This window comes from Ananas comosus, linkage group 25, assembly GCF_001540865.1.
Source record: "Ananas comosus cultivar F153 linkage group 25, ASM154086v1, whole genome shotgun sequence".
Lineage (NCBI taxonomy): Eukaryota > Viridiplantae > Streptophyta > Magnoliopsida > Poales > Bromeliaceae > Ananas > Ananas comosus.
Window position 1 is genome coordinate 2768484 of NC_033645.1, and position 23948 is coordinate 2792431.

Below are 23948 nucleotides of genomic sequence, written 5' to 3' on the forward strand. Positions count from 1 at the left end.
AATTCATTTATTTGTGTACCAACTTAAGTATAAATTAATCACGTTGAAATGCGAGTAAAGTAAATTAATCTTCGTTTAATCCTGAAAAATCTAACAAATTAAACCAACAATAATTTGACTATGAAATACAGATGAGCATCGATCTGATGAACTATATAAAGCGACCTACCAACAACAAATTAAGCTGAGGGGAAACTGCGTTAGTCCCATCTCATCTAACGCGACATTAATTAATAATAAACCCCCCACATTAATTAATAAATAAACAATATCTTAATGCTCCTTTAGTGCTCCCAATGAGGCATGGAACTAGATGGGCTTTCACGAGAAGCTGTTTTTTTAAATATATCGAAAAGCATAGAGATTCCTCATAATGGTGGTCCCCTAACACAAGTTGCAAAGTACAACGGCTCCCCAACTAAAGATCCTCTCATGCTCCATTAATTTAATCTCCAATTTGCCTCCCCCCTACAATTGATTCGTGAGATATTAAAGTAAACAACCCAAGAGTTATTTTCTTTTTCCTTAAAAAAAATTATTTAACTGATTAATGATAATATTAATAATGATAATAATAATAGAAAATTGTTTGGAGTGTAACTCGGCTTGTATCAGATGGATAACCTAAGCTTTGTCAAACTTATTTGATGGTGGTGTGCGTGACATTCCTAACCGGGCCAAGATAATTAAGATTATGTTTTGCGTTCTCTACTCCAACCCATGATAATAAATATAATTAAGATTCGTACAGGTAAGAGGCACATGAAGAGAGCTTGAGAAAGAGATGAAATGATAATAAAGATCGAAGATCGAATATTGTCGAACGCGAATCTCGAGTAACGCAAGCAAACATGCTGTGATAGAAGGTTTCAATTGAATAATTTGTAGTCGATCGAATACATACAAGCTAAAAGTACAGTGGTTATAACTACAACGATTTTGCTTGATTTTGTGCAATTGTAATTGTTGCATGTACATATTCTATTTGGGAATATGATATGATCTAATTAAACACAGCATTTAAATTTACATTTAGTTAAAATAGTGATATTGTAATAATTACTTGCTACAAAATAGTCTCTTACATATTAGTGCATCAAGAAGACAACTGTGGCATAATTCATGCATAAAATAATAGCTGTAGTAGCAAAAGAGAAGCAATAAAGCGTGAACAAACAATAGTAAATATTGTAGATGCCATGGTATTTATCCTCGAACAAGTCTTTCTAAAATCGATAATCTGGGGCGTGGTTTCCATAATAGGATAGCAGAGAATAAATTTAATAGGAAATATACGCACCAACTGCGAGATGAAGATCGATTGGGTGGATAAAAATAATGGTGAAGTGGTGGTTTTTTAAAACGTAGAATGTTTAAATACTAAAGAGTTTGGTGAAAACGATAAATACACTATTCGCTGCAATTATATATCTACTGATCGAATCTAGGAGAACAGCGAAAATTCAGGGCTATTAAGTATATAATCCTTTCTTCATAATGTGTGTTTGGTCGGGCGGCTCTTTGTTTTTTTTTTAAATTTTTTTAGAGAGAGAAAGATATTATACTACCCAATTTGTTTATTTTTTTTAGAAATAAACTTAGCTGAAAATATGAAGCAATTAGGTTTCGAATTTAGGATTTCAGGTACCAACGCCTCTTTGTTACCCCTCATTTTGTTACACCCATACTATCAAATTTCTTAGAATCTTCCGAAATCTTTCGGTATATTTTCCCAAGTTGTATAAGACAGATGAGTTCTATAAATTTAGTTAATTTGATAAGCATTTTATATTATAGAATTAAAATTCATCTCAACAGATTATGTCATCTATATTAACATACAATCATCATGATATATATTATATGATACATGTGACCAGGCATGCGGTATTTGGGCATGAGAAAACGTTGTCAAATTAGACAATGTTAAAATAGTTCGCTGAAAAATCATAATTGAAGTAACAATAAAAGCTCTAAACAAATGTAGCATGAGAAAACATCAGCAACTTTTGTAATTACAGTAACAGATAATTACAATCTTCAGCACTCATAATATTTACAAAATAACAGATCTAATCTGACTTGTATCAAAATGCATTATATATTACACAAAGATGTAGTATCGGTATCGGCACGAAAATCCCAACATAACTTCAGAAGTAGAGCAAGGGTGTGTATCTTATGTTCTTAAAAAGCTACAGCAAGTAGCGTCGAAGTTGGATGCAACAAAGAGTTACTTGGTCATGTAATATATGAGCAAGAAGAGAGCAACGAAGGATGCCACAATGGTAGCCATTTGACGACTCGATTTGTTCTCAAAAACCTGACATGGAAAAGCTTGGTGAATCAGCAGATTAGTAGAAAGTAACAGCTAAAATAGAGAATCAAGTTTAAAGTTAATTACCATCTTGAATCTGTCCACGGTTCCAGAAAGGATTCCCCTAGACGCATCCATATCATTTCCCTGAATCAGACCACACCGTTCAGGCTACTATCATATGCTTAAGAACATGAGAGAGAGAGGAAGTGAGGAACTAAGTACCATTCTGTCGAGCGTACGGTTGTGACTCTCCACTTCTTCATGAATATCACCAGTCAACTGTTGGAAGACAAGCATTGTATTTGAGACCACATATAGATATGTGGCAACAGCCGAAAGGAGGTTGCCATCCCAAAAACATCAAACATAGGGCTTTAAAAAGTTGAAACTTTGGGAAAGGGATGGGTCAACAAATGTTCAGAAAAGAAATAAAAGTTTACAGGAAATCAACATGGTTTCATCATTGTATATCGGCGGCAGAGTTCATTTATTGCCTAGCAGATCAACAACAAAAGCCATTTACGTAGCGGCACAAATAATGGAGAATTTAGGGAAGAGCAGCAAGACTTCTAATTGATATTTACTGATTTAGAAAAATCTTATGTTAGAGATTTTGAAAAGTGGTTAATTTAAAGAAAATAAAGTTCCACTAGATTTATTAACATAATCAAGTATTTCTAGAATGGAACTGGGAACTAGGACTAGTGAGACGTGAACGAGACAAGTGAACATACTGAGGACAATAGGGCTGCAGCAAGGTTTGGTTTTAATTGCTTAGTTATTTTCATTAGATAGAAATGTACTAATCAACATACTCAAGAAGAACTTTTTATACAAATTAAACACATTGAAAAGGTTGTTGACAAAGTCGCTTTAGTTAATATATTTATGGTACAAAACAAATGAACACTACACAGTGTGAAGAAGAAATTTACATATTGTAAGACTCTAGAAAAAGCAGATCTTCCCTGTTTAATCAAAAAAAAAGAAAAAGCAGATCTAAGACTAAAAAAAAAAAAGACTAATGCATTACTAGTAAATTTAAGAATCAGAACGAAAAAAGAATCATGAGTTTTATCAACAAGTGTCTAAAGGCAAGTAATTTTGCTATATTGGATCTATAGTTCATTGAGAATGAGAGATTGATAATAAAAGCAAATGGCTAAAATAGATAACTACATATATCCATCAAAAATTGAAAAACATTCAAATAATGAATCTAACTTACTCTCTTTAGAAAATTAACTCTATCTTGCAGTCCTTCAATAGCTTGATCATTTTCATGCTCATCAATTTCGTGAGAGTAGGACAAGGCCCGAATCCCACCCTCCTCAATGCCATCAAACAGAGCAGCTCTGTTGCTGCGATAGTCCCTAATATATTTAAAAAATTAACAAGACTATCATCTCCCAGAAATCAAAATGAGTGGGAGAAAGACAGAAAAGTTAAAAAAACAGAATAAAGAAAACTACTCAAATGATAAGTTGAATGACCTTTTAATAGATCTTTGAACAATATACTGTACAGAAATAAACCAACATTTATATTTAAAAATGAAAATAACCCCAAAATTAGGGTCATTTTGCGGGCAAATTTTATGTCAAAAACGAAGTTAAACTATAGGGTTGGGATAAAGGAGACTTTGAGTATATCATATGTGTAAGCTTGTTCCTACTTAGCAGCAGACACTACTAGAATTGGGGAGAAGTTTTAAATATCTGTACTGAGCGGATCATGATTGAGAGGGGGTGGTCATAACTGATAAAGATTTCTTAGCTTTGCAGAGTATGAGATATAAAAAGTGAATAGAAAATCTGACTTATTCCCCGATTCGCCCATACCGTAAATGTGAAAATGAATCACTAAGTTTATCTGTTCACTAACTGCATCTAAAATTTGGAAAGAAGTAACAGAATAAGAACCATCAACAAGTTTATTTTACACCAGATAATTGGACTACAATGGTACTGTCCGCTTTTACAATGTCACTTTCTTACATAATTTTTGGCATCTGACCTGAAGTACTTCAATTCTTCATTTGACATCATCATTCATAAGTTGGGCAATTAATTTATTAGCTTTAACTGCAGTCTCAATACCAAAGAGAATTTGGCTATTCTTTTTGGACAATCATCGTATATCTGCTGTATAATATGCTCTCCTGGTGAATTTTGCTAAATGGTGATTACTAGAAACAGAAGATGACAACTTACAAAAGATGTTACAATAGTGCCATTATTATAGTGTTCTTATAATCAATTTCGAACAAACAGAAAGAAAGAAAGAGCTACAGAAAAATAACCTTCTCGAATTCATGGCTCCACTGAGAACTGAGAATTATGCTGCTCGTCTAAGAAAAGGTCCCAAAATCCTATTTATTCGCCATATTAGGAAGCAATTAGAACATCCAGCATCAGAATTTATCTATAAACCAATCAATCAGCACATATATGCAATGCAGTAGTTTATTTTCCCTAAATTACATCAACTAAACTATTTCGTTGCATTGAAGTGTTGTAAGGAAACACCGAAAACGAAATTGACCGTGTGTGATCGAAATTGAACCATCCATTTCGCTGTTTCCCCAAATCTACGCCAAAACGAAAGTTAACAGGATCCAAAACTTAATTAACACAGCATGATGAAAGAAATACCGAATCAAACAAAANGGACTAGAAGTTATTGTTCGATCGTACTCTCTTACTGTACGCCTTTCCCATCACGCGAGCGGCTCGACCTTCTTCATCACTAATGTTTACGGGCCCCCCACCTGGGAGGGTAAGGACGCCTTCTGTTCTGAATTGGCTTCCCTCAAAGATATTTGCTGCACCAACTGGGTCATCTGTGGGGATTTTAACTTCACCAGAAATCAAACCGAAAGGAGTGGGCGTACTTGGAGTAGAAAATCCATGGACATGTTTTCGGATCTCATTAATAACTTAGAGGTCATTGATGTTCCGCTTTCAAATCAAAGCTTCACTTGGTCTAACATGCATCGTCAACCCACCATGGCAAAACTAGATAGGTTCCTCGTCTCCACGGAATGGGACCTCTCTCACCCACTGTGCAAGGCCAAAGCCCTCCCCAGAATCACCTCTGATCATACTCCGATTCTCCTCTACTCTAGGCTCCCCCCTCCGACGCGTAGGTTTCATTTTGAAAAGGTCTGGCTCACGAAAGAGGATTTTATCTCCAAAGTACCACTATGGTGGAACGAAGTCAGCCCTAAAGGATCAGCGATCCTCACTATAGCTGCTAAACTGAGGCACTGCAGAGTTCGTATGAAGGAATGGTGCAAATCGAACTTTTACAATATTACCGTAGCTAAGAAGTCCCTTCTGGACGAGCTCCAATCCATTGATCAGATGGAAGAGCTCCAAAATCTGAGCTTAGATCTCCACGAAAAGAGAGCACGCATCAAATCAAACCTCACACAGATTTTGGAAGAAGAAGAAGTCCTCTGGAAAACCAGGTCCAAACAATTATGGCTCAAGGAGGGGGACGCTAATACCAAGTACTTCCATGCTGTGGCCAACGGCAGGAAACGCACCAACTCCATTGAAGTAGTAGAAGATGACACTGGGAGACTGTTAAACACGGAGGATCACAAAAGATCATTTTTCTATCAGCATTTCCGCCGATTGTTCTGTCAGGCAGAGGACGGACCTTCCTCCTTCGGGGACTGGAGCGCTCTCTTCCAATCCAACACGCTACTACAACCTGAGTGCCTAACTGCCCCCTTCGACATGGAGGAAGTCAAGGCTGCTACTTTTCAACTTGGTAGTGATAAAGCTCCTGGACCTGATGGGTTTCCACTTATCTTCTACCAAACTTTCTGGGAAACCGTTAAAGACGACATTTACAAGATTTTCATTGACCTCCAAGGGGGCACGCTTTCCACAGCCCCGATTGATTACTCCTTCATCTGCCTCATTCCCAAGAAAGAAGGCGCGCGCCAGGCCAAGGATTTTCGCCCAATTAGTCTCATCAACGGCATCCAGAAAATTATCTCCAAAGTTCTTGCGAATAGGATTGCCCTTGTTCTACCATCTATTATTTCTCCTTCCCAATCGGCCTTCCTCAAAGACCGACTGCTTGCGGACTCGTTCGTCAACGCCTGCGAATTAGTCAGTTGGTGCTCCAAAACCAGGAAGGAATGCGTCAGTATCAAAGCGGACTTTGAAAAGGCTTTCGACAACGTTCGGTGGCCCTTTCTGAAAAGAATCATGCTTTGGCTTGGGTTTAGTGAGAAATGGTGGTCCTGGATTGAACAGTGCGTCTGTAATGCCAAATTAGCCATCCTTGTGAACGACACTCCTACAAACTGGCTGAAAACACGAAAGGGTCTTCGGCAAGGCGACCCTCTCTCCCCCTATCTCTTCTTGATAGTTGCAGATTGTCTTTCTGGGATCGAAGAACATCAAACATCGTCACCCCTCTCCTCTTCTACCTAGCCGCTTTGGATTGCGCTCGTCGTTCGTCGAACCCCTATAGCCTACACCGCGACTCGGACCACTACCCCATGCACCTGCTGGGGGCCCTGGCTCGCCGGCGGAGCAACCACACGGCGTTCACCACGCCGCAGCTGCCGCGGTGGTCCTTCGCGCACTGGCAGCGGAAGACGATGAGGCGGTGGGGGCTGGCGGAGGCGGCCGCTAAGGGGACGGAGCTCAGGGAGTTCTAGTTCCGGTTCGGGGCGCGGCGGTACAAGCTGGAGTAGGGGCTGCTGACCCCCCCGATGCGGCGCGGGACCTAGCGGCTGTAGCGGGCGAGGAAGCTTACGGAGTGGCGGGAGGTGGACGCGGCGTACCAGCAGTGGCTACGACTAGAGCGGGAGGAGCAGGCCCCCTCCCCTGGGAACGAGGAGAGCGAGTTCGAGCTATCCACGAGGCCGAAGAGGTGGCTACGGGAGCGGGAGCAGCGGGCTAGAACGTCCATAAAAGAAAAGACGAGTATTTTTTCTTACCGGGGAAAAGAAGATGTGAGACGCTCTGGAGGAAACGAGCGTTGTCGTTACAGCGGGGGCGGGTCTGGGTCTGGGTCTGGGTCTTCGAAATGGTGAGGAGAGGGGGACAACCGGACAAGACAAATAAGAGGGAGGACAAGAGTAGGCGGAAGACATGAACAACGGTGCTGACAAATAATGAGAATAGTAGCGTTGTACGTCCGCGGAATCCTGGAAGAAGAATCTTCTGTCGAGCTAACGGCTCTTCCCAAGACTTACCGAGGCCCTCGAGCGAGAGTTGTTACGGCAGGAGCTCAGAGATTTAAAAATAAACTGGCTCGAGTCATCGAGCGGTGTTCTGGAGCAGGATGAGCGATCTTTGACGGCTAGGGACCGCAGAAACTTCTAGCCGCTTACACTACAAAGACTAGACCACCTCAAAAAGGCATATCGGTGCCGTGACGTCCTCAAAACACCCCCTCATAAACTACGGGGACGTCCGAGTCGACTATCCATGTTCTTGAAGGCAAAAGGTTGAAGCGACGCGAGGGACCCAGACTAGATGTACCCTTGCTTACTCCACGTGTGGCATGAAGGTACACGGCCGCGTGAGTCGTTCAATCTAGAAGTCATGTGCAAGGAGTCGTGGCTCCTAGTAACGGTCGACTAAGTTGCTACGGGGTTAGATCTTTAAGATCTCCATCCTTGATGCTGTCGAATAACACATAACGAAGCATGTTCAAGATTAGTAGAACACTCCGTACTCCTTTCATGAGAACAGAACTAAGGACGAAATTAAAGACGTTGTCCAGTCCCTGCACTAGCCCCTGTCTCCCGATCTTCAGCAGAGGGCGTGGACGTTCTCTAACGCTTCTGAGTCTCATCTTTCTCCCCTACTACTCGTTCCTCCTGAGCTCCTACTTGTCCCGTCCCAAAGTGTAGTTCCCAACTGCCGTTATAGAGCCCCGACGGGACTCGACGTTATGGATCGTTATGTACAGAGACTGTAGTGGTTACGCCGAGAGCTTAGCCAGCCGTGAACGTCGTCTTTAGAGAGACTAAAGGCTGAACAGAACGAACTGTCTCTTCTCTTATAATGTCTTAACGGGGAACTGTTGCCTCAGGCGCGGTACAACTCACCGACGAAATTCGACTCCTCCAAGCGTGAAATGGAGTCTGGGCCTCCCGAAAGCCTACAGCCAGAACCAATATAACCCCTCATGTCACGATTGTAGGCCATATACAACGACCCATTTCAACCCCTCAGACTAGAGCCCGATCTTTACAAAAGTTCCCCAACGGGATTGAACGTCTTCGACCTTGACTCCCCGACGACGAAATCGCTCGCACGAAACCGAGAGCGCCATTATGTCGAAAGTCGTAACTTTATGAATACCCAAGTACCTATGTCGCGTAGAGGTCTGCCGTCCCTTGAATACCGGTACCGTGCTGGTAAGACCTTGTAACTCAAATAAGGAGGATATTAACAATCATTACGCCGACTACTATCCCCTTGGCCACGTCTCTTAGCCCGAGTCTATGAACGCATGGCAAGGGAACGACCATTCTCCTACCTAACGGGTCTTAGACATTAAGTAAACGTAGGTTGGACTTCCCGTGTATAACATCGAAGAACAATCAAAGGAGAGTAGTGCACACAACTGAGAATCAGTAACTCTAGCAATCCACATTAATACAGAACAAAAATACAGTTGTGATCAAACTAGTGGCTAATAATATATGATAAGTCCTCTCTGTGGACTTGTTCAGTGTAAAGAGTTCAGTAACGTGTAAAGGAAGTCATAGTAACCTGTATAAAAACTAGAAATGACGACTAGCAATACTAGTAATACCTCACGGTAGTGGCGTAGACATAGTAGGAGCTACGATTACTCAAGAAGCGTCACAAAAATAACGATCACGCAAGAAGTTTTACAAATATATAAGGTTACGTGTGTATTATACACAAGTAAGACAAGCCGCAAGTGTATCTCGTGGTTATCTGGGAACATGGTAAATCCTAAACAGGGAGGGCAGTCGGACAAAACCCTAAAGCGAAAACGGCAACACATAGTGATACGAGACACTAAGAACCTCACACTCTTCTACTAGACGACACAGTTGTAAAGAATTGACTATTCAAAAAAACAAGAGATTTAGGACTGTGTAGTAAACCAATTACTGAACAAAGGCTAAAGAATAAACAAACCATAAGAATACCATACATAGCACAATATTGTATACGATCGCTATTTAGTATAGAACCGTTCCCATATTACGATAAATAATGACTTTGATTATAATAGCAGTGATTAACCTAGTCGTACATGATGTGGACAGACGCTTTATCTAGATCAAAGAAATAAGCACCCTTTGGAGCGCTAGTACAATAGTGTTAAGATTGAAGTTGTTTTTGAACGTTTTCAATTGTCTACTACCGAAAACGTTACTTAGGCGATTGTAGTTAAGCCATCCTACCCGTAAGAGTCTTAGTCCATTTTACGATAAAATCAAGGACCCTACGTTATTCTTAATGTCCTTATTTTAGAATGTGTTACAATAAATCGAAGACCATCCCACCGTTTATATATTGACCGTCTGTCTGGTATTATCGACAATATTTCGTTCTAGAAATACGTTTTTATCTACTTCGTTTACCTTTATCTATATTGTACCGACTTTAATGTTACCAAGGTGGTGTATCTATCGAGAAGTTCCTCGTTTGATTGATCCGTGTAAAGAAACAGGGACTTTAACCTTCGTTGGTCTGCCATCTACACGCAGAAAGTGAACGAGCCACTAATAAGTAAGGTATTCAGTGTGTAGTGAGGACATTCCAAACACGCTGCAACCTTGGTGGACTTTGGTTTCGTCAAATATGCTAATAGCTGTACTCGTCCTCGGTAAACCAATTTTCAGTTCGCTCGCCTCAGCCCCCATTATGGCATAGTCGTCTACCATAGGTGAGTAAACAACGGCCTAACGGGGACGTCCTTTGTACCGGCAGCCTACGTAGTCACAGTCCGCATTAAACCTTCCTCGACGGTAACCTAAAGAGGTAGAACTACTTCGGACATGGTCAGACGGTTCGTTTTCCCCATCCATCCTCGTCCCGTACTCTATACTACTTATATATATATATATATTTTTCTTTTTCTCGTCTGTACTTTTTATATAAAATATACATGTCACACCACGACGAACAGCTGCGTCAACTCTAGTAGCATCATGAGACAGACGTGCATAAGGAGATGGTGGAGTGATGGAAGCGTTTGGTTGAAGACGTTATATTGCACGCTGTGTCGTTTGTTTAAGACTGTAAAGGATAGGTTCAGGATTATGTGTCTCTCTCCTTCTAGATCTCTCTCAGCTTCCTCCTGGACCGGCCTCAACCGGAGCTCCACAACCTTGAACACCACGAGCCCCTACCTCAGCAGCGCCGCCCTCCCTCCTTCCCGCAGCCGCATCTGCCTCCTCTTCAGCGACGCCCTGCCGAACCTCACCGCGACCCCGCGCTAGGGGAGCTTCATCAGCGCGCGGAGGCGGAGAGAGGAGAGGAGGAGGAGGCCCCAGTTCACGCGCAGCGAGGCTAGGCCGGAGGTGCTGTAGAGATAGAGAAAGGGACGCGGAGCGAAGGGAACGGAACAGAACCGAACCGAACGGGCCTTCTATTAATTCTATCTATCTACACACGCACACACTGTCCGATGATGCACCTTCTCGGAAGGGCCTGACGCACACATATAGGAACGGAACACCTGGTCTTACATTCTCCGGTGTGAAGGGTGGTTTTATAGACCCTGATTCACAATTTCCCAATAATGTCCATTTATATTCATCAGAAATTTCAAGCCCTTTACGTAAACTAAAAAAAAAAACTCTTTTTCCTTTCCGTCGTGCGATAGACGAAGTAAGTAAATCTTCTACTTAATCCGAATGTATTACCTCCGTCGGCCCCGGAGGCTTCCCTCTTTCTCGCAGTTTTCGGTCTTTTTGTTTCTGTTCTTTTGCTTTTGCTGTTCTCTGATTTTGGTTTTCTTTCCTTTGCTCCCATTCCCTTCGTTTTCGCTGTTTTTGATTTTGCTTTTCTCCTTCTTTCTTTCTCATTTTGCTGTCCGCAGTTTTTCGTCCCTAGGTCGTCCCAGTTGCTCCTCGCTAGATCCACAGTTCGTCGTCAAAGTGGGCAAGGTCCGTGGCTTATCCCAACCCCCGTTAGAGAGCTTTCTAATTTGGTAAGGAAAGGCAGGTTTGCTGGGTGGTTTACCGTCTTTCCTCCCTCTCCCTTCATTCAGATAGAAACCGCAGAGAATCTAGTTATTCAAATCTGGTCTCCAGGGAGTGTAGCAGGCGCCCTAGTCTGTCTCGGAGGTTCGGCGGATGCGAGTCGTTTTACTTCGCTTGTTTCTGTGTCCTTGAGTACTCCACCAGCGTTGAAAGGTTTAATTGCCGTGTCTTTTTTATACAAACTAGGCCATCGGTGGGGACGAATACCTCGGACAGACGTCACCCCTAGGAGAATGCTTCATCATCGGTATTCTTATGAAACTAGAACGGTCCTTATAAGTTAAAGGTCTATACAGCTGAATCCCCCAGATGGTACGGACTCAGGCACTCTTTCACTATCTCCCTAGACTGACTTTTGAAAACCAACCTCCAGGTTGCGGTAAACTAAACCAGACCTTCGACTCAACCGGCCTACCCGGCTTCGTTCAGGTATTCGTCCGAGAAAACAGATACTATCAAGGGTCCATCTCCGGGACGACCAGGCGCCGTCTATATAACGGTGGCGGTTGGTAATCCCGGGGTCGAGACTCGTTATCAACAGAGGAACAAAGCCCATACCGACATCTACAGCCCCTTCTCTCATGCTTCCCCTCGGAGCGGTATGGTTTAACTACTGGTTTAGAATTATAGAAACGGCAAAGGCTCCAACATCCAACATGGCGTAAATTTCTACAGGGCCGTAGCGTAATGTGAAAAGGTGGTGACTCTTATACCATGCTTCCGGGGCGGGAGTAAGTCTCCAAACGCAGATTATATTATTTAGCTAGACTGATTGAAGAAGGTCCCATCTAGACCAAGCGATTTCTTCGCGGTGGTGGTGAATCAATTTTCGCGACATAAGTATCAGCGGTTTAGGATCTAAGGATCCGGAGGAAGAAAAAACGAAAACGTCTGACGAGAGGTTAAATGCTCCGTACGGGGAGGTCTATACAAACTCGTAGGCGCGGTTTTCTTTCGAGAAGAGTTCCGAAGTTAAGCCGCGTCTCGGGTAACACCTCGAAATTTCTGCCTCTCCTTCACTTCACCGTATAAACTTTCCTGTCTCAAGTGCTCCTAGTTGGAGGGAGGAACCCTCTCCTCGAACCGGAAGGTGGGAAGTTAGGAGAATAGTTACGCCAACTATTACTAGCTGGTCAGGAGAAAAGCGTTCCTAGATAACGTTTCCCCATCGGGGTCTATCGCCTATCCCTCCGAAGGTTGAACCGTCGGGTCCTACAATCGTTCGGACCATCGAGATCTCCACAAACTCGGGTCTATCATGTCAAGCCTGAACAGGTATAACTAAGCCTCAGGTCTCCGGGTAAGTATTTAAAAGGTATTCTTTGCGTTTAAAGCGTCCTATATAAAGGACCCGAGCGTCTTCTTCTAGCACAGCAGCCGTTTAACTTAGTCTTATCAGACTGTCAGGCTTCAGCCCGGTTAAGGGGCTTCTTCCGATAAGGACGTCCGGTACAGCCTTTCAGACNGCCGCCACTAGCATCGACGGAGGTGTGGGTAAGGTAGAAGAGAGTAGCGCGGCGTCGACGTGGTGCCAGCAGAGGAAGAAGAGAAACCACAAGAAAAGAGAAATGAGAACAACGAGAAGGAAGAAGAAGAAGATGAATGGTTACCTTTGGATTGGGAATCGAGAATGGGGATTAGGGCGAAGTAGTTGCAGGAGCTCGTGGGATTCGGAGAAGTGTGCGTGGTTCATTTTGGCAACGCTTCGTACACCAGAATAATTAGCGGTTCATTCCTAACGGTTGGAATTATTACGTGGACAAGGTTCACCACGTCATTGATGAACCACTCAAACTATTCACCGCTCATTCTACAATTTGGCGGCGATGATTTCAAAAAGTGGCAGATGGACGGTCGATAACTAGGCGGTTCACTTATGATATGGTGAACAGCGCATAGGTGATAGGACGAATCTATCCAAACAATTACGGCCCATTTAGGGCCCAATTAAACTAGCCCGAGCTAGATGGACCTCAGTTTTTATAGGCCCCCGATTAAATTACACTATTTATGCCTATGAAGGTTATTGGGCCTTTAATTGTATTGTTTACTACTTTGTCAAATTAGGCTCGGAAGGCCAATTTTAAAATTTTGTGAATTACCAAATTAATTACTAGTATCATATTAGTTTTAAGTGGGTTCTAATTATATATGTTCTAGATAAAGACACATGAAGCTTTCAATTTTCATAAGTCCGTGCGATTGATGCAGTCCCAAATTTGCACCAACTTTTCACCACCACAAATAATTGACGAGTACAATAAGATCCAAAACTTCTAATTGTTATGGGACGCAATCATTCATGCACTGTTTAAATAAGCAAAGCTTGTTTGTTGAACATCTTGTTGCGCATCTAAAGTGGCCATGGCACAGGAAGAGCTCTCGTCGGCGGCAGCGAAGGCGACAGGATCATCGTTCACGTATGAATGTGGGTCGTAGCATTGATGAGGTGCAGGGAAAGAGATCGAATTGAGAAGCCCGTTCTCATAACAAAGCATGGTTTCGGCGTTAATCGAATTCGATGGCTTCTGGGAAAAGCCCGAGCCATGTTGTGCTTGGCTGGGTAAGAACCTGCTACTGAAGTTGTCTTCTTGGAGGCTTAAAGTAGAAGGAGAACAGTTGATATGGCCTTGTCTTGCTTGGGCCTTTAAAGAAGCTACTTGTGCTTGCAAATTCACTACCTGAAGAATAAAAACAAGTAGTTGTAGATGTTAATGCCCTGAAATATTTGCCAAAACCATGGCTTTGTTGATTTGTCCCTATCAATGTTCAAGGTTCACAATTAAGCTATTTTAAGTAGTGATGAACTGGTCAGAGTGAGACTTCAACTTTGTAAGATGTCTTTTATTAATCGGTAATTACCTGCTGCTGGAGCGCGAAGATGTGAGCGACGCAGCCGTAGATTGGGTCTCGGACCCTGGCCTGCGCCTCGTACGAAATGGTGACGGCCGCCTCGCACCGGTCGGCCACCGGCAGGTGCGCGAGGAGCTTCGAGGCGTTGCTCGCCCCGAACACCTTGTGGATCGCCGCGAAATGCGCCGCGCCTTGCTCATGAGAGAAGTAGGGGGCAAACACACATCGCTTGGCGCACTTCCTTCTTAGAAACTTGCATGCTCCGCAAGGAGAGCCAAACCCCGTCATCTTAATTTGCTTTTAAATTTTCACTTCCTGTTCCAAAACTAATGTGTAGAAGAAGAGAGTATCATCACCTTGTTATTTATAAACACGAGGGAAATTGAGATGATCTTATTGTATCGAATAGTTTAATTGCTTTTGTCTCCTTGATGGGCTACACTTTTCATTACTTTTAGTCACGCAATGGATCACCTTACTTTCACCTCATCATCTCGAGTTCCATACTCGTTTTGTGATCCCATTGAAAGGAATAATCAAAGGACAAAAGGAGATAAAACACCAACCAAACTCCAATTCCAATGCATGAAAGTGTGACTTGTTTGCTGTAGTGATTAGTTGGCCCCCTCTTTGCTATTGTTTAGGTTATTGATCACCCTTGTTTAACTTGTGATCTAATTATAAGCATTTTGTCACACTACAGGCCCCCCAATATATTTGGTTGAGTTGGCAAATGAATAAGTTTGTTTGGCTTATTGCTTTTGATGTCAGTTTGGCTCAATTTTTACTTCTGCTTTCGACGATAGTCGTATAACAAGTCATCTTTGTTGCAACAACTTCCGATATATTTGTTTTCTAAAAGCATTGTTAGATAGTCTATATTCAACAATACAATATCCTACAGCAAGACGAAACTGGGACTTAATAAACTTTGTAGAGCCGCTTAGAGGCGCCCGACATATGGCCCTACTGATGATAATGCACCCTAACTCTATTAGCTAGGCTGCCTAATTCTGTACTTGATCGTCGCATTCGAACTAACCCTTGGCGTCTTTAAGAACTAATACATAACCTAATGTGTTGCATTTTATATTAATAGCTGCTCTTATCCTTGTGATTATCGCTTAGCAATAGCAGATAACAACACTAATTTCCAGAGAAACAGGAAAAGCAACCATTGTGAGAAAAACAAATTTGAAAACTATAACTCGGACTATTTCAAGTAGCAAACCAACATCACTTTGTTTAGAAAAGGTGTTGCAACATCAGATGGCTACAGTTTATAAAGGAGAAAAAGAAACTCATGAGAGAGGAGGAATACCCTACCCTCCCCCCCTTCTGTGTTTCCATAATAAGCCTTGTAGGTGCCACTCTCTCTCCTTTCTATGTGAATGGCCCCTGCGAATGGGTCGTGACTTTTCTACAGCTTCGAGCATGGTAGTACAAAAAGATTGTACGTAAAAGGACTTTCACGGTGAGTGCATTTCAAACGTCGACCGACATTCGAGAAGTCAGGATTGAATACAGATACTATCTGAGAAGTCAGAGATTTGAATCCTGCATTACAAATGTACGCACAAAGATTTAATTCTCAGACAATCAACTATTCTAAACAGTGATTACTTCTGAAATGTTTAATTGATTATTGCTAGTTGGAGCAAAACGTAAGGCCCACGTGTCACGAGTCACGACCGATCGCAAGCCACGTGGGCCACCACGGACGGTCGGCGTGAATCAGCTCGTGCCGCGTGGACGACAAAGGAGGGCCCACCGAAATGCTAGTCCGAGTAAGCATTTCGTCGTTTGGGGCTTTTGGGGGAGGCCCAGCTCTGTGTTTGGGACCAAACCAAACCAAGTGGGGGTGGTAAGGTGGTTGGGTTGGAAAGGGAGGAGACAACCCATACTACACTACACCCAAAAAGCAATGTTAAAGGTTATGGAGCTGCATTAAACTATTAATTGAGTTTATGATTTATGTATTATTATCTCAATCATTAACTTGCTAAATTATAATTTATGCAGCTAACATCTAAATTGACTAATCCTCGTGTAAAAGTGTGTACTAAAGTAAGGAATTATTAAAAATTTCAAGAACCAAAAAGAACCAAAGAGTTGGACTTAAACATAAAATCACACAGTAATTGCACAATTTACAATTTGGCCCATTAAACATATTTTTGGGCCTTGAACTCTGGGTACTAGGCCAAGAGGATCATAGGCCCAATGACCATTTATTTCAAGAGGGGCATTTTCGTCAATTCGATCTAAAACCCTAGCCCCAAATATGCAGCTATAAAGCTTCCCTGTTCTTAAAACCCTAACGCCTAAACCCTCTCCGAGCTCCGTTTCCCTTCTCTTCCCTACACTTCTCTTATCGATCGACAAGGTGTGTGTGTGTGTGTGTTTTTTTTTTTTTTGTTGAGATGCACTTAATCTGTATAATTTTTTCATTTATTTTATTTTTTTAGTCCGATGTTTAATTAGAAAAAGCGTTAGAAAATAGGCACATATCGAAGGCTTGGGAGGAGAAAAAAAATTAAACACTCCTTGAGCTCAAAAATTGTGCAAAATTGTAATCGTCTCTGCATCAAATGAGCTCCCGCAATATATAATTGCGGAGATCATTCTAGGATGACGGAAATTTTTTAATACACCAAATTATCACCTTTTTTTTTCCCTGAATTTGGTCATTTCCCTCGGAAAAATTCTAACAAAAATCTGATCTTTCTACAAAAATTTATGCATCTGGGTAGATGGGTTTGTTCCAAAATCATAAACTTTGTTGTATAATTGCCTTTTTTTTTAATTCTTTTTACTCTACCTAATTTGTTCATCCGGGTACATTGGTCAAAAATAAATAAATTTGCTTATGATTCCTTTTTTTTTTGGTATTTTGTTTCACCAAAAGTAAATAAATGGGTTTCTTCAGAAACTGGTAAATTCATTGTATAATTGCTCACCGCTGCAATCTTATATTGTACCAAACTAGTTCATCTGGCTAAATGGCTTGTTCAAAAATCATTAAATTTGTTGTATAATGTCTTATATTTATTTCTACTTTTCATTGAACAGGGCTTCATTAGGTCTAGAAATAAAAAATGGCAAACCCTAGGTTTTTCTTCGACCAAAAATTATTAAATTTGTTGTATAATGTCTTATATTTATTTCTACTTTTCATTGAACAGGGCTTCATTAGGTCCAGAAATAATGGCAAACCCTAGGGTTTTCTTCGACATACTGATTGGAAAGGCGAAAGCCGGGCGCGTAATAATGGAGCTGTTCGCCGATGCGGCCCCGAAGACCGCTGAGAACTTCCGATGTCTGTGCACCGGAGAGAAGGGGCTCGGCATCTCGGGCAAGCCACTTCACTACAAGGGCTCGACGTTCCACCGCATAATCCCCAATTTCATGTGCCAGGGCGGGGACTTCACCCGTGGCAACGGCACGGGCGGCGAGTCCATCTACGGCCTCAAGTTTGCGGACGAGAACTTTGTGAAGAAGCACACTGGGCCCGGCGTGCTCTCGATGGCCAATGCCGGCCCGAACACGAATGGCTCGCAGTTCTTTATTTGCACCGCAAAGACAGCGTGGCTCGATGGGAGGCATGTGGTGTTCGGGAAGGTTGTGGATGGGTACAGCATCGTGGAGGCGATGGAGAAGGTCGGGTCGCAGAGCGGGAGGCCGTTGGAGACCGTTGTGATTGAAGATTGTGGGCAGCTCGAGGAGTGAGTGAATGTGAAATGTTAAGCTGATGGTCTCTTCTGCTAGTTCAGAGTAATAAGATTTGTATAATGAGATGTTCTTGTGGCTTAAAAATGAAGTATATTTATGTATTCCCATGAAAGCAGTTGTTTTAATGCATCAGCATTGGGTCCCTGCTATCTCTTTTTGGAATTCATTCATGAAAACTCATTCCACCTTAAGAATAAGAGTAAGGCAAAGTTAGATAACAAGGTTCTGAAAGAAGAATTTGTTCTGGAGCAGTAGCTCCAGTGAAATGTTTCAGTTACATTCCCTAATTGCTATGATGAATCAATGAGATGAGGTCGAAAGAGTTACTTTTCACTATCTTTACAATGACTTTTGAACTTAAGAGAACTATTCTTTATCTGGTAAAATTTAGCCAGAAGATAGTAATCAGATTCAATGTATTTTACTATCACAGCCACAGTAAGGACACCATATTGACTCAGGTGTGATATGCAGCTCTGGAAGGTAAACTGCAATCCTAAGCTGCCCATTTAACTCAGCCAGCATTACTTCAATCTCGTCCGACAAAGGATGCGAGAAATCGCAAGCGGCGAACTCATGCACTATCCTATCAATCTCAATCCAACTACATCCTTTGCCTCTCTTCTCCACCTCTCCCGCTTTCACCTTAGTCCTAATCTCTGCGACCTCGTCCCATCTGTTCCCCTCGGCATACATGTTAACCAGAAGCATGTAATGTGCGCTATTACTTGGTTCCAAATCCAACAGCTTCTTCATTGCAACCGCGCCAATCTCCATATTACCATGGATTTTGCATCCAGAGAGCAAAGCTCCCCAAATAACCGAGTTTGGCTCAATCTCCATACTATTTACTAGAGAAAATGCCTCTTTTAGAAGACCGGCACGGCTAAGAAGATCGACCATGCAACCATAATGCTCGATTTCTGGAGAAATTGAGTAATCTTCAATCATGCTTGAGAACATCTTTCGGCCTTCTTCGACAAGTCCTGTGTGATTACAAGCACTAAGAACACTCAAAAAGCTAATACCATTTGGGTTGATCTTAGCTACCTTCTTCATCCTATCGAACATATTCAATGCCTCCTTGGCAAGCCCATGAACTGCTAATCCCTCGATTATACAATTCCAACAGTATATATTCTTCTTCTCCAACTTGTAGAACACCAGAAGAGCTTTCTCTATCCTCCCACACTTTGCGTACATATCGATCAATGCAGAGCCCATATACACATCGAAAGCAAACCGATTGAGCATCAAATATAAGTGCAACTCCCTACCCAAGTCCAAAGCGCCTAAATGCGCGGATGCTGAGATAACTGTGGCCATGGTCACTTCATCTGGGCTTATTCCAACGGATATCATTGCTTCAAAAGTCACAATGGCTTCTCTGAAGCATTTGTTGCGAGAGTAACAGCAGATCATGGTGGTCCACGAGACTATGTCCCTGTTCGGCATCTCATTAAAGAGAGAAGCAGCCATCTCAACATTACCCAACCTCGCATACCCTGCGATCATCGTATTCCATGACACAGTGCTCCTTTGCGGCATTTCGTCGAAAAGTTTCCTCGCCAACTCCATATCCCCAGCTCTAGCATAGGCGAAAAGCATCGCGGTCCACGAAACGACATCTCTCTCACGCATTTCATCAAACACTTTCATTGCTGCGCCGATCCTCTCAAAGTTTGAGTAGAAATCGATCAGTCCCGTCTGAACCACGAGTTGCGACCCAAAACCCAACTTGCGAATTTGCCCATGAACTGCTTCACCCAACCCAAGAGACGGTATCTGTGCACAAGCCTTTATCAAATAGGAGAATGTATAACTCGTCGATTGAATCGAAGTTTTCAGCATGCACATGTACAATTCAAGGGCTTCACGGGATCGAGAATATTGAACGAGGCCACCAATAATGGCATTATACACGAAGGAATTTGGATCAGACATTTCGGCAAACGCTTGGTAGGCATGATCGATTTGGCGGAGGCTGGACGATGTGGCCACAAACTGGTTCATGAAGAAGGGGTCTTGGTTGAGATTGGTCTTGATCAAATTGGCATGGATGGATTTGAGATGCAAAAATGTGTGGCATCTCTGGAGTTGGGAGGTGATTGGATGGTTTGAGTAATGAGGGGGAAGTGGTTTGTTGTGGTTTTGGAGAGCTTCCACGAGATGCTCCTTTGGGGTGAATGAAAACCTAGATAATGCAGTCGCGGGGTTCTTGGGCTTAACGGTCATTTAAAAGCAAGTGATTGAATTGTTAACAATGTGGTGTAGCGATCATACTAAAATCCTTGATCTCTCTCCATAAAGTGCAAAAAAATTGATGATCTTATTATACCTGTAAAAGCTTGCACAGGAGCAAATTATATACTCTCTACTTTCACAATATTCACTTGGCCTAACCAATGAAATTGCAATGAAACAAAACCTCTTCTTAACAAAATTATTTCATATCTCCCACCAGAAACAAATAGACAGAATATGTACATGTAAAACAACTTGAATACTACAAAGCATACTCCATCCACTAAAAATACGGTATGGAGATCGAATATCTAAGTGATACATGACATTGGTATATAAAAAACATTGTGAATAAAAGGCCGAAGCCATGAACGAACCCGCTTTATTAAAACTCAACATAGGCTTTTTTCATCTCCAATCGGCAAGCTTTTGAGCACATCCCGTAAAGCGTAATAGTGGTTGTCGCATTTATGGTCGGAAATCAAGTTACCGGACAGCAATATCCTCTCAAAATGTTCACCGGGGTGCCTTTTCCACAATGTATAAGATTCTATACTTTTCAAGCTGCCACTTATATCATCAATCTGCCTCTTTATGTAATAGAGTGTTCCCGGTGCGAAGAGCTCCTCCGACTCCGATCCATCTTGTTTAACAATGGCCGAAGCCTCTGAGCGGGATTTTTCAGGAGCAGCAGAGCTTTTACACAAAGAGGCATCTATTAAAAGCACATGACATTAGACGATTACAATGGTATATAAACGAGTTTCGAGTACAAATTCTAAAATGATGCATGAATTTGATTGGTATAGATTGGTACATGTAGGGTGCTCTGGTATTATATATGGATTGAAAGGATCATGCCTCTTTTTCAACCAAATTAGTATGCATCATAACACAATTACTGCATGAAACTTACCAAACTTACTGGAAGTATCCGATGCATTTCTAAACTTCGCATAGTCGGCAAATTTTCGAGCCACGTCTTGAACAGAAGACACAAACAGCTTAGCATTTGTAACTATATCAATGATACCCTTCAAATCTTCCTTTTCCAGAATAGTCATCCTGAAAAAATTGGGGAACTATCAAAAGAGCACAATCACAGAATTGAACCACCAATGTTCAGGAATCAAAAGTATATCAAACAGTGGGTTGTTGCATCTAAAGAAACAATAAATTTAGTCTAACAGGATATTCTTGTCGGCTAAGGACCCAAGAATGATCTCTTATTTATGCCAAAATGAAGAATACATGATGGATGAACCAAAATGTTACGAATACACTCTGCATGTATTACTAAGGAAATAGAAGAGTGGACAAGATACAGAACGTAAAGTCGAAAAAAAAAACACACAAAGGAGGTATATCATTTTACTTATTTTACTTACCAATCAGTTTCAAGGATTTCATTTCGTAATCTTGCCAGTGTAGATGTACTTAACCTAGGAACTATATCATCCTGCAAAATATAGTCAGAGAAATAAAAATTAACGAACGCTTCATTTGAAAAGCGAAGAAGTAATCAGATATGCCTTTTATCAACCTGCAATACAACAGTAGAGACATAGCTAGCACAGTTTTCCGCAAGTTCTCTCGAGACGCAAGGAGGAGTTCCAAATCCAACAGCAGAAACAATGTCAGGACTAAATCCCAGCTCCTCTTTTGACTTCCTCCGCAACATAATGGCAAGTAATGCAGCCGCAGCACCTCCAAGAGAATGCCCCACTAACCTCAACTTATAGCCCTGCCCATAACTTTAGCTCGCCACTATAAATTAATGTATGAACTTACAAATACAGTAGCATAAGAAGAGTAAGACAAAAGGTAATAGCATATTTCAAAATGGGCTCTTTCAACTTTTCGAATCTTGTTGTTTCTGTCAAAAAAGTCACAGGATGGTCCATCGAGTAGTGGGATATTTCATCAGGTAACAGAATATCCTGTTATGTTAAAAATGCAATTTTGCTTTGGTGGCGAGGCAGTTAAATCAAATGTTTTGAAAGTTCATTTACCCGTTTCAAAGTGTGAGATAGTTCAGGTAAGATCTATACATAATTCTCGAATATACAATTGAAAGTAACATACACACTATTGACTGCAAGCCTACGAACCTTCTCTCACCTTGTGTTTCTCTAGGCATTTCTTTATTGTTCCCATCTCATGTCGAAGGTACCAGCGAGCAGCCTCGGCTGTTCCAAAGTGGGTCGAGAAGCCTTCGAACGAAACTTTTTGATCGCTCGAAGAAACCACATCAGTAATGAGATCGTAAACCGTATGAGTTCCGCGGATTCCAAACACTACTAACTTGTTGCGTGTATCTATCCCGATATAGTATCCAGGTCTCATCACACTGGAATCCCTCACAAATTTCAAAACATTTCTTTCTCGAAGCATGCTGTGGCGTGCAAGAGCGGTCGCATTGTCCTTGTAAGCCCCCTTTGCAAGTTCAATATGGTAGATGAGTTCTTGAACCTAAAATAAACACACAATTATAACGGACGGTGGAACGTATCAAAACCTTCAAGGAACATGATAAACTTACTAATTGAATGTGAGTTTATGACAAACTAAGTATGGGAAATTACTATAGCATCTGAGAAGATCTGAACGCCGTTGAACTCTTCAACTTTATCTGCCGAAGCTCGGCTGAGATAAATAAGGTACAGAGCGACCGTAAGATCGCCGAGGCTCCAGTCCCGAATGCCTTTCTTGCTCCGCTGAAGGTTGTTAAGGATCTCGGTAAGAGATTGCGTGCTGGGGGCTGTTGTTTTCTGCTTCTCATCGGTTCCTGCAGTGCGTCATCGTTACGCTAGAATCAAGATCATGAAAATCCGGCGGAACTCAAGTTCGAAATTCTCTGATGCGGAGCGCACCTGTAAAAGATGCCCACTTATACAACTGCAGCAGCGCCGGCTCGAGAGCTCTGGAGAGCCAAGCAAACTCCAGCTTCAATCTCCACCCACTCAATTCAGCATCATTGAAACCGTCTCTACTAAGATCTGAAGAACAACTATCAGCCTCATTGAGCTTGTTTTTCGGAGAACTCGCCGTGCTCACGGTTTCATCAAGATCAGCAGTTACGATTTTCTCTACATTCTCAACTTTCGGGCTCTGCGAGAGGCGCCGATTGAGCACGCCGGACAACAGTTGCCGGTAGTAATCTTCATTCCTCACACCTCGCAATCTCGAATCTGGTTCAATCGGACGGCGAAGTTATTACTAAATCAAGCAGGAAAAGAAAAGAGGAATCCGATGAGAACAATTACAAACGGATCTCAATGAATCATAACTGTTTACACACAATCTCTGGAACAATCGCATAGTTTGAAGCGTATTAGAGATAATAATACAAGGCCAAATTAAAACAAAACAAGGAAAAATGGGGAAATAATAAAAAGGAAAAAAGGGAGGAGAGAACGTACTGAGACGGAGGAGAAGCCGCTTCGCCATGAGTGATAGTGGGAAGGAGAGCGGTGGCGGTGCTTCGGTTGAGTTCGAACGCGAGGGGTCGAGCGGAAAATGAGTTTCTCCGAAATCGGATCGTGGAATGGCATAAATAAAGTATATACT

General features: G+C 42.0%; 5 protein-coding genes across 11 annotated transcripts; 1 reads left to right on the forward strand and 4 right to left on the reverse strand.

Annotated features, from left to right (window-relative positions):
• LOC109728907 (bet1-like SNARE 1-1) lies at positions 1975–13303 on the reverse strand. Of its 6 annotated transcripts, none has more exons than XM_020259449.1 (7): positions 13160–13230; positions 4849–4910; positions 4623–4691; positions 3549–3681; positions 2543–2599; positions 2405–2464; positions 1975–2323 (listed from the first exon to the last, which is right to left on the reverse strand). In XM_020259449.1, exons 3-7 carry the CDS (start codon positions 4634–4636, stop codon positions 2234–2236), a joined length of 354 nt encoding a protein of 117 aa, XP_020115038.1. In that variant the 5' UTR covers positions 4637–4691; positions 4849–4910; positions 13160–13230; the 3' UTR covers positions 1975–2233. The 6 variants fall into 6 exon arrangements, with proteins under 6 accessions (XP_020115038.1, XP_020115036.1, XP_020115035.1 ...); XM_020259447.1 differs by having other exon boundaries at positions 3549–3693; positions 4865–4910; positions 13160–13228; XM_020259446.1 differs by having other exon boundaries at positions 3549–3693; positions 13160–13228.
• LOC109728906 (LOB domain-containing protein 17-like) lies at positions 13558–15047 on the reverse strand. The gene is made up of 2 exons (XM_020259443.1): positions 14412–15047; positions 13558–14230 (listed from the first exon to the last, which is right to left on the reverse strand). Exons 1-2 carry the CDS (start codon positions 14688–14690, stop codon positions 13850–13852), a joined length of 660 nt encoding a protein of 219 aa, XP_020115032.1. The 5' UTR covers positions 14691–15047; the 3' UTR covers positions 13558–13849.
• Positions 16687–18283, forward strand: LOC109703477 (peptidyl-prolyl cis-trans isomerase CYP19-3). The gene is made up of 2 exons (XM_020224081.1): positions 16687–16788; positions 17588–18283. The coding sequence occupies exon 2, from the start codon at positions 17610–17612 to the stop codon at positions 18129–18131; it is 522 nt and encodes a 173-aa protein (XP_020079670.1). The 5' UTR covers positions 16687–16788; positions 17588–17609; the 3' UTR covers positions 18132–18283.
• On the reverse strand, positions 18345–20462 carry LOC109703475 (pentatricopeptide repeat-containing protein At1g06145). Its single transcript, XM_020224078.1, has one exon. The coding sequence runs from the start codon at positions 20367–20369 to the stop codon at positions 18546–18548; it is 1824 nt and encodes a 607-aa protein (XP_020079667.1). The 5' UTR covers positions 20370–20462; the 3' UTR covers positions 18345–18545.
• Positions 20566–23918, reverse strand: LOC109703476. Of its 2 annotated transcripts, none has more exons than XM_020224080.1 (8): positions 23801–23918; positions 23252–23569; positions 22964–23166; positions 22500–22850; positions 21922–22122; positions 21767–21837; positions 21304–21443; positions 20566–21093 (listed from the first exon to the last, which is right to left on the reverse strand). In XM_020224080.1, the coding sequence occupies exons 1-8, from the start codon at positions 23826–23828 to the stop codon at positions 20771–20773; spliced, it is 1635 nt and encodes a 544-aa protein (XP_020079669.1). In that variant the 5' UTR covers positions 23829–23918; the 3' UTR covers positions 20566–20770. The 2 variants fall into 2 exon arrangements, with proteins under 2 accessions (XP_020079669.1, XP_020079668.1); XM_020224079.1 differs by having other exon boundaries at positions 21295–21443.

Coding starts and splice junctions, on each gene's coding strand:
- LOC109703475 (XM_020224078.1), bottom strand. CDS start 20,369: ATGACCGTTAAGCCCAAGAACCCCGCGACTGCATTATCTAGGTTTTCA.
- LOC109703476 (XM_020224079.1), bottom strand. CDS start 23,828: ATGGCGAAGCGGCTTCTCCTCCGTCTCA. Junction 22,123..22,499: donor AATGCCTAGAGAAACACAAG/GTGAGAGAAGGT, acceptor AGTTATGGGCAG/GGCTATAAGTTGAGGTTAGT. Junction 21,838..21,921: donor TCTCTACTGTTGTATTGCAG/GTTGATAAAAGG, acceptor TATATTTTGCAG/GATGATATAGTTCCTAGGTT.
- LOC109728907 (XM_020259444.1), bottom strand. CDS start 13,242: ATGAACCACGCACACTTCTCCGAATCCCACGAGCTCCTGCAACTACTT. Junction 3,694..13,159: donor TCTCGATTCCCAATCCAAAG/GTAACCATTCAT, acceptor TAAATATATTAG/GGACTATCGCAGCAACAGAG. Junction 2,600..3,548: donor GAGTTAATTTTCTAAAGAGA/GTAAGTTAGATT, acceptor GTCTTCCAACAG/TTGACTGGTGATATTCATGA.
- LOC109703477 (XM_020224081.1), top strand. CDS start 17,610: ATGGCAAACCCTAGGGTTTTCTTCGACATACTGATTGGAAAGGCGAAA.
- LOC109728906 (XM_020259443.1), bottom strand. CDS start 14,690: ATGACGGGGTTTGGCTCTCCTTGCGGAGCATGCAAGTTTCTAAGAAGG. Junction 14,231..14,411: donor TCTTCGCGCTCCAGCAGCAG/GTAATTACCGAT, acceptor TTTATTCTTCAG/GTAGTGAATTTGCAAGCACA.